Consider the following 16,201-nt stretch of genomic DNA (forward strand, 5'->3'; position numbering starts at 1 on the left):
GATCTCTTGAATTATATTTTCCAATGTGTGCTCCACTCCCATTAGTCTATACAAGCTCGGTGACCTTAAATCACATTGAAAACCTCAGCCTTACAATCAAGTTGTTTTTCTAATCCTTCCTTGGATCCTTTCACTAAATAAAAATAGAGTAAATGACAGGTCAGACAAAGTTAATTATTACCACATCTGTGGATATTCATTGTAAAATAAGGGGCAGCTTGTGGCCCTAAAGGATTGACATCATCTTGACATATTATACCAACCTCTGGCAAGAATATATAGTTAAACATAATTATTTAAACTCAAAGTTTGTAAACAGCTGATCATTTAATCCTTGACAATGTATAAAGAAGATAACTCGGTTTTTGCTGATGACTGAGTGGGAAAGAGACCAAGACCCTTCCACTGTGGATCTCTCCTCTGCCAGCACAATAACAGATTAATTCTTTATTTGTTTCCTGTGCTGCTGAGTGAAGGAAGTCATCTCCCAGCTAATGTGCTTCTGGGATCATCTTCATTCATGACCCCAAGTAATTTCTGATTTACCTTTTCTACAGTTTTTCTGTGTTGGGCACACTTTGTGGCTTTTAACATATTATTTTATGTGCTCTGCTTTCCCAGAGCCTCAACAGAAACAGACCAACCAAGCAGCCCACGAAGAAAACTCTTATCAGTAATTAGCCCTGCTGGAGATCAGACGGTAACTGTCAGGTCTGGACACTAAAAAGTACAGGAAGGGGTTACTCGTACCTACGTACATCTTCCTTAGCAGCCTGAGCTCCAAATAAGTAAACATCAATGAATGCAGCCCAGCTGAATCTACTTAGAGAGCAGGAGATGAGATTAGACACACACATTGTTTAACCTGGGAACAAAGGGCAGAATTTGGAAAACTACTTGTCAAGGTGTCTTAAAAAATTAGTCTAGTACATACAACTGTATTGCCAGAGGGGCTGTTTCTTATCCCGTCTGCAGGCCTGTGTGAAATCCTTGTGATGAAATTCTCAGCCCTAGGGAAACAGTTGCTTTCAAGATTTGTTACAAGCTTGAAACTTAGCTCAGCATCATCAAAATGTGTGAAGAACTTTCAAGGAAACATGGGCTGACTTTTGGCTATGGCACTGAAACAGCTAAAATTGGCTCTGGCTGATCTTTGCTTTCAGCATTAAGCTGATGCCAAACTAAACCATCCAGTGACGGTGATAGCTGTGCTTAGACAGAAAAAAAATCCCAGTGAGAACTAGACTTTCTCCTCTCATCATCAAATAAAGTGCAGAGCAATCCCATTAACTACACTGGGTTAACTCTGGATTTTCAGTGGCAGAAATGAGATCCAATCGTTAGCAGAAATTGTATGCGTGCATGTGAGACTGGCCCTGATTTGGCCTTTTAGAGATAGTCAAGTGCAATTAATCTAATGCTTACAGACAAAGCATAAAATGTAGTTTAGTACACATCCATTGTGCCTTTAGATGCCTAGTCACCAGGGCAAACGATACTTTCCTTCATTACTGAAGTTTCACTTCTCCCTCTCTGGCTTTTAGTAGAATGAAATGGAGCATGTAATGGAACGCCACGTTCATAGGTTTCATTTTGGTATCAGCTCCAGGTCTGCACAAAATCTCAAACACTACAACAGCTTTTCACGTGCTCACAAATGCTAAAAGAAATTGCTGAAGGCACTCAAATCCCAAAGACTAAAGAAGATGCCCTAAATTTACTCAAACAAAACCCTTTTACAGTTGCAAAATAATTACCTGCTTGCAAATAGTCAGGCTATTTTTCATAGTTATTTTATGGAAGAGATTATATAAGTTGGGAGAAAATACCAGCTTTCTTTAATACCCACCTGCTCTAAATACAGTTATACTTTTAACTAAAATTAAAAAGCCATTAAGACCAGTTTTTATAGGTGCTTAGGTTTCTAATTCCCAATTAAATTAATGGGATTTAAATGCCTAAATAGCTTCAAAAACCAGGCTTATCATCCAATAACCAGTTAAACAAGGCAATTTTGCAGAACGAGGCCGAAACAAGAAAGTTGTACAGCATTTCTGTGGGTAGCTGATGTGAGAGAAATAGCAGTACTAATGTCTCCTACAAACAAATACAACACCTGCACCACAATCTTAGAAAAGGCAATAGACCAGATCCTGTCACATGTGTAAAGCACGAGAACTATTACAGGTAATTATTTTTTTTTATAATGAACTGGGCTCAGGTAAAGCCTTGTATTCTGATTTCTCAAAGCACTTTTTAGATGTGTTTTACTTGTTTACCTTCTCATGCCTTAACGATTCTATGCTAAATACTTTAAAAGCACTATGTCAATTTTATAAGTAACTGCAAAGAGAACAAGTAAATGGGTAGCCAAAAGTCATGACAGAAAACTAGAGGAGACCTGAGAGCTCAAGCCAGGACTGTGCTGCACTTGACAAAGAAGCAATGCAAAAATACCTGCCTCCAAAGCACACTCGTTCTGAGGTATTTAAGGATAGCATTGGTTTTTTATTTGATTATGACGCACCAAAACGTATCTGGAAAGAGATGAATTGGCCCATTATAGGATACATTTGCTCTGCTCAAGCTTACCTAGCTCCCAAAGTGGAAGCTGAGCACTTCTGCAAATCTTAAACAAGGAACTGCAGCATCTAAGCATGCAGCCAATGGTTCTTACGAGACATTAGGATATCACTAGATATTCTAATCTAGTTCTAAAGCCTGTAAGCTTTCAGAAAAGGTTAGCAATGGGACTGATATAAGAAGGTTAAAAACTGGCAACCCAAACGGTAGGAAAGGGCAGAAACACAGAGAAAAATATTTAAGGCATAGCAAACACTGAAAAATAGCAAAAGCAGCAGCAAAGGACAGTAGGGAACAGCTGCACTGCAGAAGAACCACAGGAGGAGTGAGAGGTGAGGCTGTGCTAAGATGATGGGAGGGCTGGATATCACTAGCTGAATGTTAGTGTCAACAGCAGCTAACAGAGTCAAGCACTGGAGGGAGTATATCCAAAGGTGGACACATCACCCCCAGACATTATCTTTAGATACATTTTCCTGCACATATATGAAAGAGAAGAGAGACATGGCAACCTGCTCTGTGGCTATAGATGTTTCACCGTTATAGCTGTAGAAGGACATTGATCTCCAAGACTTCTTCCTGAATTTAGAAGTGCTCTGCCTGCACTCAGAAATTCAGGTATCGCTCTCCACGGTACCAGAGGGAACTGTTCACCCTCTAGATTTGTGTCTGCATTTCTTCTCTCCTTATTAATTAATCTTTGGTCTGGTAAATAGTGAGCATGATCATCTGCCTAACAGAATAGAAAAATATTGTGAAAAGTATCTTATTTCAGTGGATCAGCCACAAAGTTCTGAAATCTACTTTGCCTAAGTCAATTCATTTAGCATATGGCCTGATGTACAAAGTCCTTGCTTTTTAAGCTTCAGGCAAAGATTTACATGCTTGCCTCAACAAGGTCCTAGAAAGTAACGCAAAATGGTCCAGATGGTGGATAAAAGGGAAGAAATCTTCAGTCAGGAGACCTGCACAGGCTATATTACCTAAGAAATCTGGAAATATTTCTAAATCCTTACTCAGCCACTAATATTTTATCATGACATTCATTTTTATGTGCTGTGATTAAGTTAAATTTAGCAGGAGTGCTTCCTAAAGAGCCTGTGCTCTGTCCTAGTTAGTTACATATATTATTAACAATCATAATGATGATGCTTAGATGGTACATTTTATGCAAAGATCTCAAAGCATTTTTCAAGGATTTAGTATTAGTGGTCTTTATCTGTCAAGGTAATTCAGACCCATTATACATCTTTTGTATGTGTCTATGCTGAGGCAGGTCAAATAAATGACATGCCCAAGGTGACAATGGCACACCGAGATCACAGCTGAAAGCATACGCCAGAGCCCGCACTATAACCAGCGCATTTCAATGCAGCATCTGAAAACCCATCCAATGGCTTATCCAACTGCTATCCGGTCTTACTAAGGCAGAGTCAAATGAAGTGAAAATCACGTGTCACACACTGTATGCAGACTGAGCCCTTATCAGAATCTGTAATGCCTAAAATCCCAAACCAGGTTTAACCACTAGAGCATATTTTTTCTTCATTATCACTGAAGAAGAGAGAACTGGACATGATCACAAGTCTAGACTCATGATGTCCTTTCAACTTCTCAGCCTTCCTAACACTTGTAGGCTCTTTTTTCCCTTCATATGTGTATGTCCTAACTAAGCCCCTTCTTATTCCAATTGCCTCTGAGAAGTCCATGAGTCATCCAAGTGTCCCAGAGCTAATAACTCGGATACTTCATATCTGACCAGCAGCTTCTCTACTAACTCCAGATCACCAGCCTCATCTTCAGCTAACGTTCATCAATATAGTACTAATACAGTCACAGGATCCAAGCATATTTAAATCAGCTGAAAATATCTCGTCACATATAATTTAATTTTAGTAAGGCCAATCTCTTGCATAGCTAATACAATATCTAGGCAGTCCTACAAATGATAAGCAAAAGCAAAGGCATTTAGTGGCTAGGCTGTATCTGATATGTCCAGAAAAATCCTAAATTGGGCTGAGAAGGCAGTAATCTATATGGCATATTGTAACCTCTTACTGCGTGGTAACAAAGCAACACAGTTTTGTGTCATGATCTGGAAGATGGCTTAGAGCAGGCACAAAGAGCTATAAATACCACATCAACTAGAAGAAAGTAGCAGACGGTCACTGGAACCAAAGAACACAGAGTTTTAAAGCTAAAGGGAACTTTTTAAGAGAAAGAATCACAACTTATAATGATTAATGCAAGTTCCTGTTTTGGAGACAGGTGCTGTTGGATGATCTGAGCCCAATTTAGCTTTCATTTATATCAGTGTAACATCATGTGCTTCAGTGATGCGCTGCTGGCTTAGCCCAGTGGAATAAAGAGGAGAACTAATTTCCCTTTGTACTCAGCTTGTCTGTTCCTTACTTCCTCAGCACATTTTTTCTAGAGATCAACCAATCTCCTTTCATTGAGATGATGGAGCACCTCTCCATACTGGGATTCAGTATACAATGAGTTGCGTTCTGAAAGCAGCAAAGAAAAGTAAGACCCCTAATCCCCATTGAAAGGCAAGGTCATTTTGACATCCCTACACAGGTATTTTTTGCTGTACAAATCTGACACTCAGAGACTTGTGAGCCCCTTGGAAGATCTTCTTCATGGTAGTTCCTGAGCATCTTCACTGGGGGGATTCACAGGCACAGGGCCAGGGCAAGCCTTTTACATGGATGGTGTCAGACTAATGATGCGACAGTATGGGAACGCCTGTGCGAAGCCATAGTGCCACAGGTCATTTAAGCAGATACACAACAGAAGGAAGCACTCCCGGCCACCTCTCACCCTCAGCTACTGATTCCCACTCTGATGTCACTTCTTTCCCAGTGCTGGCACACGTATCGTGAGCATCTGAAATGAGCCCTGTCAGGGAGCAGGGAGCTGAGCAGGCAGACAGCTCAGTCACCGAAAAGAGAAAAAAAAAGATTCATTTTTGCTCAGCTGCTGTCATGGCCAGCAGAAAGACAGGGATGGCAGCTCCATGTTAGTTTAAACAGTCACAGAATTACACCTTAGCAACTGTTTAACATATTAGGGACATTCATCAGCCCCTTTTGGGTTCAGCAAATATTTAAAGCTGCCCACTCAGATCCCCTTTGGCATCACTGTTTGGATATTCTTTGATTTTGACTCATTCTCTTTATGGATATGGACATATTCCTCCCAGTCAAGGAACAGAAATACCCACAGAAAGAGAGAGATTATCATCCCTGGCTCTACAAGAATACATATTATTTCCCATTAAGCACAGAGAGACTGATTTCTGGGTATCTTCTGTAGAATTCTAAGGAGTCTCAATTCAAGAATTATTTGGATTTTTCCATTAAAGAGAAGTTTTGTATCCTACAAGCTTATAGCCTTTCATAAATATAAAGAAACTGTAGTCAACAGCAACTGTAGCAGTCAGACTGGGATTTTCAGTACGGATTATTGCAAAAACGCAAACAACTCCACAAAACCTTTGTTATTTCTCAAGATTCACATCCGAATGATGAATTTGCAGAATATGAAAGAGACAAATCCAGTAACTTCAACAGATTTAGGTGAGTTTCAGATGATTCCTGGGAGATGTAGGACTGTTACATCAGTTCTACATTCAGAACTCATCTTTGCCATGTGTGCTCTTCATACCAAAGAGAGATTAAAATTGTTTCTGCTCCCTTTATAACCAACATCAACAGCACACGGTCTGAACTCAACAGTTACCATTACAACTTTTATTTTTGATAGTACATTTTTCTGAGTTTCTCCCGTCTCCTGATTACTAGAGCAAATCAGAAAAAGCATTTTCTTTTTCACAGTTGTTTCATCCTTGGGTGAAAAGTTCAGAAAGATTCTGATGTCAGGAATACTGAAACTGAGTTGAAATGACAGGACATGATTTCATCATTTTCTATCAAGATGAAATGTTTAGACATTGCAGAAAATAAAAACATCCATTTTCTGACTTAAATCAAATGTTTGTTTCAAGACAGATCAAAATTATTTGGGATGGAATAAGGCAGTTCAGCTGGTGAGACAAAGCACATCATATTGTGGAAAACCATGGCATGAACTTGATCTTCACCGAACCCTCAAGGCAGAGATTTATTTTCCCATTACAAAATTCAGCCCTACACAACCATATTCTATGCAAGCATTCAATCTAGGCAAAATCCCGTTTGCAATGGGAAAGTATTTTCTTTGGTATCATTCAACAAACCGCTGATTACCTCTGCTCTTCCTTTCTATTTGGGTCCTCTGAACCCTGAGCGATGAAAACCCATGTGACAACCTCACCTGAATATGACACTGCACATTCTGGTTACCTAGTTTAATAGCTCGCTGTTTCTGAAACACGGGATTGCTCTTCCTCACTCTTCACCCTTTCCCACTTTGCTTTACCCCCACTAAGGATGCTTTTTCCTCCTTTTGTCCTTCTCTCTGCACTAATTCACTGGAGCAAGAACCAGGAAAGGATGAATACTTTTGACTTTTGGCTTACCCCTTTTGACTAGGTGAGCTGTTAGAGTAACATGCATCTCAAATCACTCTTAGCTTGGCTTAAACTTGACAGATCACAGCTAAACTGGGATTCTTCATATTCTCTTGTTTTTAAATTCTTGTGTATCTTTGCAGTACCTCCATTTTGGGGGCCCATGCTTTTGACCTGCAGCCGTGAGGGTTTTCTTTCCCAGTTGACAGCTGGAACTGAAAACTTGTGTAATCACATGCATCCAAGAATGTGTTGTAAAGAGAATATCAATTGGACTGCCACTAGCAATACAGTTGTGAAATCTGCAGTGCTGGAACTGCCAAAGCTAAACTAAGGAACAGATAAAATCCTGGACTCGATTACCTTCTCCCTTTGATATTTCACTCTGGCACTCCACTGACTTTAGAAGAATTCAACTTTTCCTTGAAGTGCACCAGTGTAAGAAAGAAAAGAAACAGCTGTTAGAAGTTTAATGTTTTAAAACACTGTCTGCTTCAGGCTATTTTAAATGCTCTGACACTTCGGTTTTTGTGAAGTCTGTCACTTGATTAAAAAGAAGTTATTTTGCCACTAATAAAACCACACTAAGTGTTATTGAAAGATATATTAGTGTGCAGAAATATTTTAGAAAGTGCCAAGTGCGTTGTTATCCCCTCTAATATAGTCCAAAGCAAACAGAGCAAAGCAGCTACCGACCCTTCGCCCGATCAGCAATAACTTCCTACCATGTAGCCATGGCCGGAGCAGTCTGGCTTTGCAACTCTCCAGCCACCTGATAAACAGCAAGCAGGGATAAAACATTACTGCTTCACTCCTCACACAAAGCCAGGCAATCGTCCCACAGCCAGACTGGTTGTAGAGCTTTGGGAAATGGGAATTCAGAGCGTGAGGCCACCCTGCAACATCTTGCATGGCCCCTGCATGTGGGACACAGCCCCACGGCTCTGTGGTAGGTCTCAGGTTGTGCAAAGGATATCAGTAGTAACAACCCCCCTGCAAACTCCTTCTGCCCCCAGGAGTTTGCTTGTAATACAGACAAAAGGTAGTACGCCTGCCCTCCCATTTGCATCCTCATCTGAGATCTAAGAAAAGTACAAAATGCTCTAGAAGAAAATAGGCTAATGGTATTTTGTTAGAAACACATGTAATTTTGGATAACACACAGATTTGGAATGGAGTCTTCTACAAAATAGACAATGTAGTATAAAAAAGGGCCAGAGAAACTCTAACCTGTTCCCAGTGTTGGCACCATTCACTGTGTGACTTCTGGCAAGCGGCTTCTGGGCAGAGCTGAGACTATATTGGAATTTTTAGTTAACTGATCAAACAACATAAATCTAAAGGTGTTTTCACTTCAGTGCAACCAAAATGCAGCTTTCCAATTAACTCATCAAACTAAAAACCCAGAGCATTGGAAAGTGTTGCTTTGGAGACTTTTAGGCTTTGCTGAGCCTTGAAAAAATGGCCATTTTGAAATGGAAATGTCTTTTCTAAATGAAACATTAAAAGAAGTTGGTTTTTCCTCTCCCCTCTCCTCATTCTTGATTTAAATAATCTTGAAATTTGATGCATATTAACAACTCAGCAAAAACCGTCTGCTCACCAATCACTCTTTTCCATGAGGACAGTAGTTTTACCGTCTACTTCAATGGTCAGAACTTCCTTACAGCTCTTTGAAATTCTCGCCTTAACTTTTCTGTGTCTCAGATTCCTCATTTGTGAGACAGCCTGTAACATGCCTCCGTTTTGTGGCACGGTTACTCGGTCACGGTGGACCACATCAGGCAATCGTTTGTCATTAACAATATTGTTCTAATGGACTAAATTCTGTCCTGACTTATTCAACGAAGTTCAGGTAGAAGGAGTTTGGCAGAAAACAAATCAGTGCAGAATTTGGTCTGGCTCTTTAAAGTTCTTTGAAGTCCCAGATGAAAGACGTGAGCAATAAATGTGGGTCCTGATACTAAAAGAAGAATGAGGTATCCTCAGTCTGCAAGGAAATTGAGCTTAAACTCATCATTAAGCAGCACAAAAAAATTAGGAATAAAAGGTAAACCACAGATGTAATCAATCTGTTAGATGCTACATGACAGATGCATTGGAAACCAGCAACAGTAAAGACGCAAAGAAATGTAATCTTAATCTTTATATTTCAACAGGCATTTTAAGCAAACTTTTTCTTCCATTGTATATTCACTACTCTAATTCCCAGAGAACAGAAACTCTAATTGCTGAAGGCTGGCCAGTAATTATATATCTTTTTCTTCATTGGATAAGACATCTGTGAATAAGGCAGGAATGGTCTGAAACAGAGCAGGTAAACTGAAAACTCAGAGACACATTTTCAGTTAAGAACTCACTTTAAACTGGCAACTCATTTTAATGCTCCTGAAACCTGCCTTCCTACTGCAGAGAGTGAACTCTAGTGGGATGTTTGCTGAAGCCCAGAATCTTTTGATTTCTGACTAGCGCCTTCCTTTTTTGACATAGGGCCTATCATTAGCATCATTGTGCAATGGTAAGTATATGAATAATATTAAGCACAGAAGCCTTTATTGGTATATCCATATACTTGAAGTTAATGACAGATACACCCTTAAGCAGCACTACCACTTTACCCTCTTTGCCAGGGTTAGAGTTCAGCCAAAACCGTCTCACAAATATCCATTGCACATTCCAAAAGATTTTGATAATCTAAAACTTTGGAAAACAAAACTGGTTTTTAAAATATCTTCCTAATGATATATTTGCTTTCATATTATTTTTTCCAGTTCTCTGAAAAAAACTAAAGAGTTGGTTAATGAGTGAGTCTGTGCGTGAAGGCTTAGTCCATTAACTTCCACAACACAGGGGAAGGTTCCCAAATAATTTCTTTCTGTTTTTAAACTTTCATTTAGTCCATCAGTTTGCTATATTTGGCAGATATAGAGGATTCAAAAGATGTTCACAGAAGTAAAAAAAAAAAAGTCTGGATTAAGACAGCCAGAGAGACATTTAATCAGAATATACCAGCATGGTGGCTATTCAGATAAATAGAAACCCTGAGTAGAATCTAAAAAGGAAACCTAAAAACTGCTGGAATTTTAAGTTGCTTGGGTTTATGTTGTATGTAAGAAATTATAATGAAGTTACTTAAAACAAGTTCAATGAGTGTAAACACTGCAATTTTTTCTACAAAAATATTAAAACCTGTTTAGAGGTAGCTCAAGAAAGAAAATTTAAACACATACCAGCTCTATTCTTCAATTACCCCGCTCCAGGTTGTCACTCCCTCTGTGACATGAAGTTACTAAACTTGTAGGTATGTCTCAAACTCCCAGCCGTTTCCCATATGACAGTAACAACCAAGTACCTAAACTCATCTTTGCCTATAAAGGCAAAAGCGTCCACTAGGAAGAGTCATCTTCAACTAATGGGGCCCAGGGAGGCTTGTTTTGGAGCTAAACACTGTCCTCCGCTGTTTGAATCCAAAATAAAATGAACTAACGTAACAGGAAGAAAGCTCAGCATTCCAGTCAGCTTTAGGCTAAGGCAAATTTCACAAAGGCCGAGTCCTCAATATGGCGCAGTTCACAAAAGTTAATGGGATAACAGTGATTTCCAGCAGCTGGAAGGGTGGCCTGTAGTATTTGTAATTGTTTTGTGACACGCTGCTTATGTTAAAAAAGATCAATTTTAACTTTTATTTGTAACCACGTCTTTTGTTTCCTCTTCTGAAGTGACAACCACAGATAAGTCTGTGAACAGATAAAAGCTGCTGCAGAGAAGCCAACGTTTCTGTCACTGCGCTGGAATACTTCCCCCGCATTTCCCACCATCACCACTGCTGACCACGTCCTTCCATTACCAGTAACGTGTGTTAAGCATTAACCAAGCTGAGTAGGAACATGCAGGACCTCTTACAAGCGTTTAGTAGTAATACTGGTACAAGTTGAAAGCCTTCAAGATGCAGCAATTTTCCTGAGGGTCCAGTCTGACCCTAAGATTTCAGTAATAAAAAGGCACTTAAAAGCATTCCTGCAAGCTCGCTCCTCAGCATGGGCCAGGCAAGTACACACTGTGAATCAAAACTAAGTGGAATATTTTTGCCTGCCATTTATCTTTCAAGGAAGTTTAGACCACAGAGCTGTTGTACAGAGTAAATCCACTGGTCAAGTGTCTTATCCAGCACTTCCCAGTCCATGACTGGCGGCCAAGGTGTTTCCCGTAAGACACCCTACTAGCAATTGTGACCAAAGAAAATTCCAGATTTAAAGCTGATGTTGTTTGCATTGCACTACCGGGCCAATACCTAGAAGAGACCCAAAAATTGAGTCATAGAGCTCCTATTCCAGTGTGGCCAACCAACTTCAGAAGAATTACCTCCTTCTCTAGAACATCGGGTAACAGAGTTCCTGAACCTACACAGCCCATACAGCTGAAAGATAAAAAGTAAAGGTAGAGTGAACTCCAAAAATACTTCAAAAGTGGGAATTTACAGACACTTCCATGTATTTGACACGCAGGATGGAAAAGGTGTGATTTTGCGTTTGTTTTATTGCTCCACTAACCCAATCGATACGTAACAGTGATAAAAACCTGTTGTTTCACAGGAGTTACGAAGATGAAATAACTTGTTCACATTAGAGACCACCACTGTTTGCAGGGCCTCTGCCTTTGTGCAATGGAGCAGTATGGTCCTACCTTAATGACATCTTCGTCTGATGATCTGCACTCCACAGATTCCAGAAGATCAGTCACAGTCCCATCATCTTCCACAGAAATCACTTTGACAGGGACAGCCACTGTTTTCCCAGTGAGAATAGCTGTATTCAGGATCTCAGCTTCCTAAGAGACCAAAAAAAGACCCTTTTGTTATTATATTCTACTATTTCTTTCGTACCAGCTAGATTCAGCTTTACTTTAATTTCTAATGGCTATGCCAAGAACCGTTCTAAGTGCAACAGGCAGAAACCACAAATTTCCTCCCTTCAGTCCTGGAACCAAACTCCCAGTTCTGAGTCAGGGCTGTTATTTGTCTTGCCCTAACTGCTATTTTAAGAATTCTTATCAAGTGTCAGAGCAACCTAACACCTGAGGAATGACCCTGCACTGCATAAAGAAGATGTACCTTGCATCTAGCCATAGTGAAATCTCAATCCTGAGGAGCTCGCTAATGATCTTGCTGATTGCATACAAAGAGCGTCTCAAGTCTTTTACCCACAAAACTGTTTTCTTAAAGGTTTTCTACAAATACTGAAATTATATGACAGTATTGGACAAATACTCTCAACTTTTAGACCAAAGAAGATTGAGGGATAGTAAGGAATCCACGTTGCCCCAAACCTCCTGGGTGACCTTTCACAAGGCCGTGCAGTGGGAGGTGTCTTCTGCAATACACGCACTTCCTAGCTTCCAGCCTGTAGTCAGCCTGCACAGGGATAAGAGCTGCTACAAAAGCCACCTGGTAGCACATAAAACCATCTGGCATGCAGGGTGTGCCTCTGACCCCACATTAGTTCGTCTGGACACAGACTGACCATGTGTATGGAAGCAAATCTAGCCTTCAAGGCAGGCTTTAAGCTGCTCTTTGGGATGCAACGTTGGCCGACTCAACTTACGTGTCCCAATTCACAGCCTGTAAAATGGGCTAGTGGCACTGTCTGCCAGGGCAGATAAGATCTGGTTTCCCCTGCTCGGCCTCCCAAGGAATTAGTTTAAGAGTACCACCATTCTGGTCCTGCGTAAATGACTACACGTACCACAGGACTGTATGGAGTCAGACCCTAGCCAGATTTTCTGGGACTTGTCCTGGCTCCTGCTGGGTAATGGTGGGCAGAGCACTTGTTCACAACTGTTTCTTTACCTTTTAATGAGGCTCATGCAAAACCATCCTCTCCCAAAAAGGAAGGATGCTGAGAAGGGCCTGGGTTCTTTAAACAGAATGAGCTGTGACCTGTGTCACTGGTACGTCATTGTTGTGATGAATATTGCAAAATGCATTCCTTCTGTTTGATTTAGCACTTCTAATTAAAAAGTGCCATGTTCTGATTGCATGAAAAGCATGAGACAAAACAGCACTCGGTTACCTGGGCGTCGCACCGGTCTCGCGCAGCAGATATCTCTGCCTCGTGCCAAGATACACAGAGAGTACAAATTGTGCCTGAATTCTGCCGCTCCTAATGGCACGATACTGAGCTTTTCAGAACCGTGCCTGTGAATCACAGGCTATCCTGTAGAACAAGAGGCTCTTGATTTCAGCTGGCCCTTGTGAAATAAAGGCTTCCAAAGCCCCCCAAGTGCCAGCTTCTCATTATCTAAATAGCTCACGCTATGAGCTCTGAGACTAACCTGATTTTACTTGTAGAAGACCACAAAGTGGGAGATGGAAACCAAGTTACCAGAAGATGGTGACTCCCTTACTGCCTCTTGGACTAAAGCGGAGAAACTGGGATTTTTCTCATCTAAAGGATACAGATCAAAAAGACCTTTTCCTATTACTTAAAGAAACAGAGGCACTTTATTCAGATTCAAAGAAATATTTAAAGAAAGAAAGAAAAAACCCTCTTGGTCTTTTGATAGCTGCTTTGCTAAAGTTTCGTCATCCTCACCATGATCTTTACAGGAGGGTGAAATAGGATTGCACAAAAAGCGAACTTAAGAAGAAAATCCTCTCCCTCCCTCAATACAAAAGCCCTTCAGACATTTTGAAATTATAATTCATACGCTGGTGAGAATATCTGCCTGTAGTGTAAGGCCCTTCTGTCTTGAGTGAACATTTGTTCATAGAGAATATATTATTCAAGCAACTGGGATCTTGGAAAAGATTTGCAATTAAGTTTCCAGGTTCCTTTATTTTTTTCAGATCTGGGCTTTGCAGCAGTTACTACATGCAGGTTAGACAGACACTTTTGCTACTCTCCTGTAGGCTCCCCAGAGCTGCAAATGGGGGCAGCTTGACAGAACAAGTGCTATTAAGCATCTGCAATAATTACAGAATCCAGGCATTGGGTCCTGATTTTGGGCATGAATCTCATTTCACGGGGAGTGCTTAGGGCCGTACCACGTGCCCAGCTGCTCGCACCTTGCACCAAGCTGAGGAGGCCTGCTCCTCCAAGCAGGAATGGCCTTATTCCTCCAGTTGATACATTACACTGTGACTCTTGCAATTATGTTATAAAGCAAAGGGAAGTTTAATAACCAAGCCTTTGAAACAGTGTGATTAATGAGGTCTGCTTACCAAAGGCAAATGTAATTTCCCCTGGCAAGAGCCAGTAACTGAGAACGATTCTCACAAGCTTCAAGAATTTCTTTCGAGTTTCTGAATTTTCCCAGTGCTGGCTTTGGATATTCTGAATGCAGTCTGCATCCTAATATATCTGCTACCTTCCATTTCATGGAAACACGTGCAAAAACAGAAGGCTACCTAGCACTCGGCTATTTCACTGTCACTACCCTGTTTTTCTTCTCAGCTGCCTTCCAAAAGCATAGGCATAACATATCTAATCCACAGGGGATTTCTGTGTGTCCAGAGTCTCAGCTGGCCTCAGAGCTCAGTAACGTGGTCTCCGGTCCTGCCCCAGAGCTTTCTGTCTGAGGCTACAGTCTGACAGATCTATACTTAATCCAATTGTGTGAATGATCGCAGTGACTTTAATGAGAGTACTTAAATGCACGGAGACAAGCGTGTTCATACCTGATTCTAAGGTAAGGAAGCAAATTCATGTGTTGTCTCTATCCAAAACCAAAGACCCCAGAATAAAAGTTTTGTAGTTTTTCTCTGTATCCACGTTCTAGATCTACGGTCAGAGCCAAAGTGTTTCCAGAACTGTGCATAGTCCATATCAGCACATTGAGCAGCATGTGACCATATTGCTGATTCTTAGACAGTCGTAAAAATCTCCAAAACAATCTCTGTCCGCTCTCTCTCAAAAAGAAATGGGGGAAGTGGGGGGCAAGAAGCAATGCCTGGAGTTCAGAGAAACATCTATGGTGATTTTCTGACTGTCTACCAGCAACTACTTGTTTAGTCCCAGGAAAACAAACCCACCCAATAACCTCTCTAAAGTAAAAGAAGGGCAAAGCAAGCTGGCAATGGTCCGAAGCTGTTCTAATATACACTAGAATAGCTGAGCTGTACGTTCTGTTGGCAGAGTTTTCAGTACCTCTACATGTATGGACTTGGAGGATGATTTCTTTGGGCACCTGGTTTGCATCTCACCCTTGAACATAGAATCATAATAACCATTTACACAGCAGGGGCAGAGCAAAACGCTGCTTCTGTCATTTGTTTAATGGCTAGGAAAGGCTTAATGTTCCCCTGGTGAAAGCATATAAAAATTATTTCATTTTGAGGAAACAAACATGATACTTCTTTAGCTATACAGAGATTTATATTTCAGAGTCGCAGCATGTAAAAGCTATAAATCTAAATAGTAACAAATTTAAAAGTGTTACTTTTTGCTGCTTAAGTAGGAAGGAATCTTCTGAAGAAATATTATGTTCTTTATCCATAACTAACATAGATTATAGGAGTTATAATGTCAGGGCACTGCAAGATGGGAAAAGTTACGCTTTTGCAAAGCTATAGCCAGATATTCTAACTGCTAAAAGTTGATTCCCTGAGCAGCTATTAAAAAGATGCTAAACCTTCTCTAAGTATTATGTAGCATATCTCTATAATTCACGTACACCGAACCTCCAACTAATACAATGAACTAATAATAGCAAACAGAGAAAAACATTTTTCTCCATGTAATAGAAATGGAAGACCAGGTAATCTTTATTCTGAAATTGCTACCATGGTAAAAAAATAGTAATACTTTTAAAGAAGGTTCTGGAGTGAGCGTTCTTTGCCTACTGAAGAGATCCGTATTAAATAACTGAGCATATTAAGCCCTCCAGCAGAAAAATATTCAGAAGATGTACATGGTAAGCATCTATTTAAGCAGAAACGCAGAATTGAGTACCTATTAGTTTTTCAACATTAATTGGTAGCTTCCCTGCAATTTGATTTCCCTTCAGATATCTTTTGCCTTCTAATTCCTAGGGTGAAAGAAAGGACTTTAACAAAATCTTGATATATTCTAAGGAATTTAGTTTCCTTCTCCTAGTTCTCTCCAT

The 16,201-nt window shown here is 40.4% G+C and overlaps 1 protein-coding gene across 2 annotated transcripts in view; it reads right to left on the reverse strand.

Moving 5' to 3' along the window:
* The window catches only part of TMEM132D (transmembrane protein 132D), a 273,900-nt gene that overhangs the window by 31,520 nt on the left and 226,179 nt on the right, over positions 1–16,201 (reverse strand). For both annotated transcript variants that reach the window (XM_075110802.1, XM_075110803.1), the window contains one exon: positions 11,783–11,926. In XM_075110802.1, the coding sequence (XP_074966903.1) occupies positions 11,783–11,926 (144 nt within the window). The remainder of the gene's footprint in view (positions 1–11,782; positions 11,927–16,201) is intronic.

Source organism: Phalacrocorax aristotelis, chromosome 15 (assembly GCF_949628215.1).
Source record: "Phalacrocorax aristotelis chromosome 15, bGulAri2.1, whole genome shotgun sequence".
Taxonomy (NCBI): domain Eukaryota; kingdom Metazoa; phylum Chordata; class Aves; order Suliformes; family Phalacrocoracidae; genus Phalacrocorax; species Phalacrocorax aristotelis.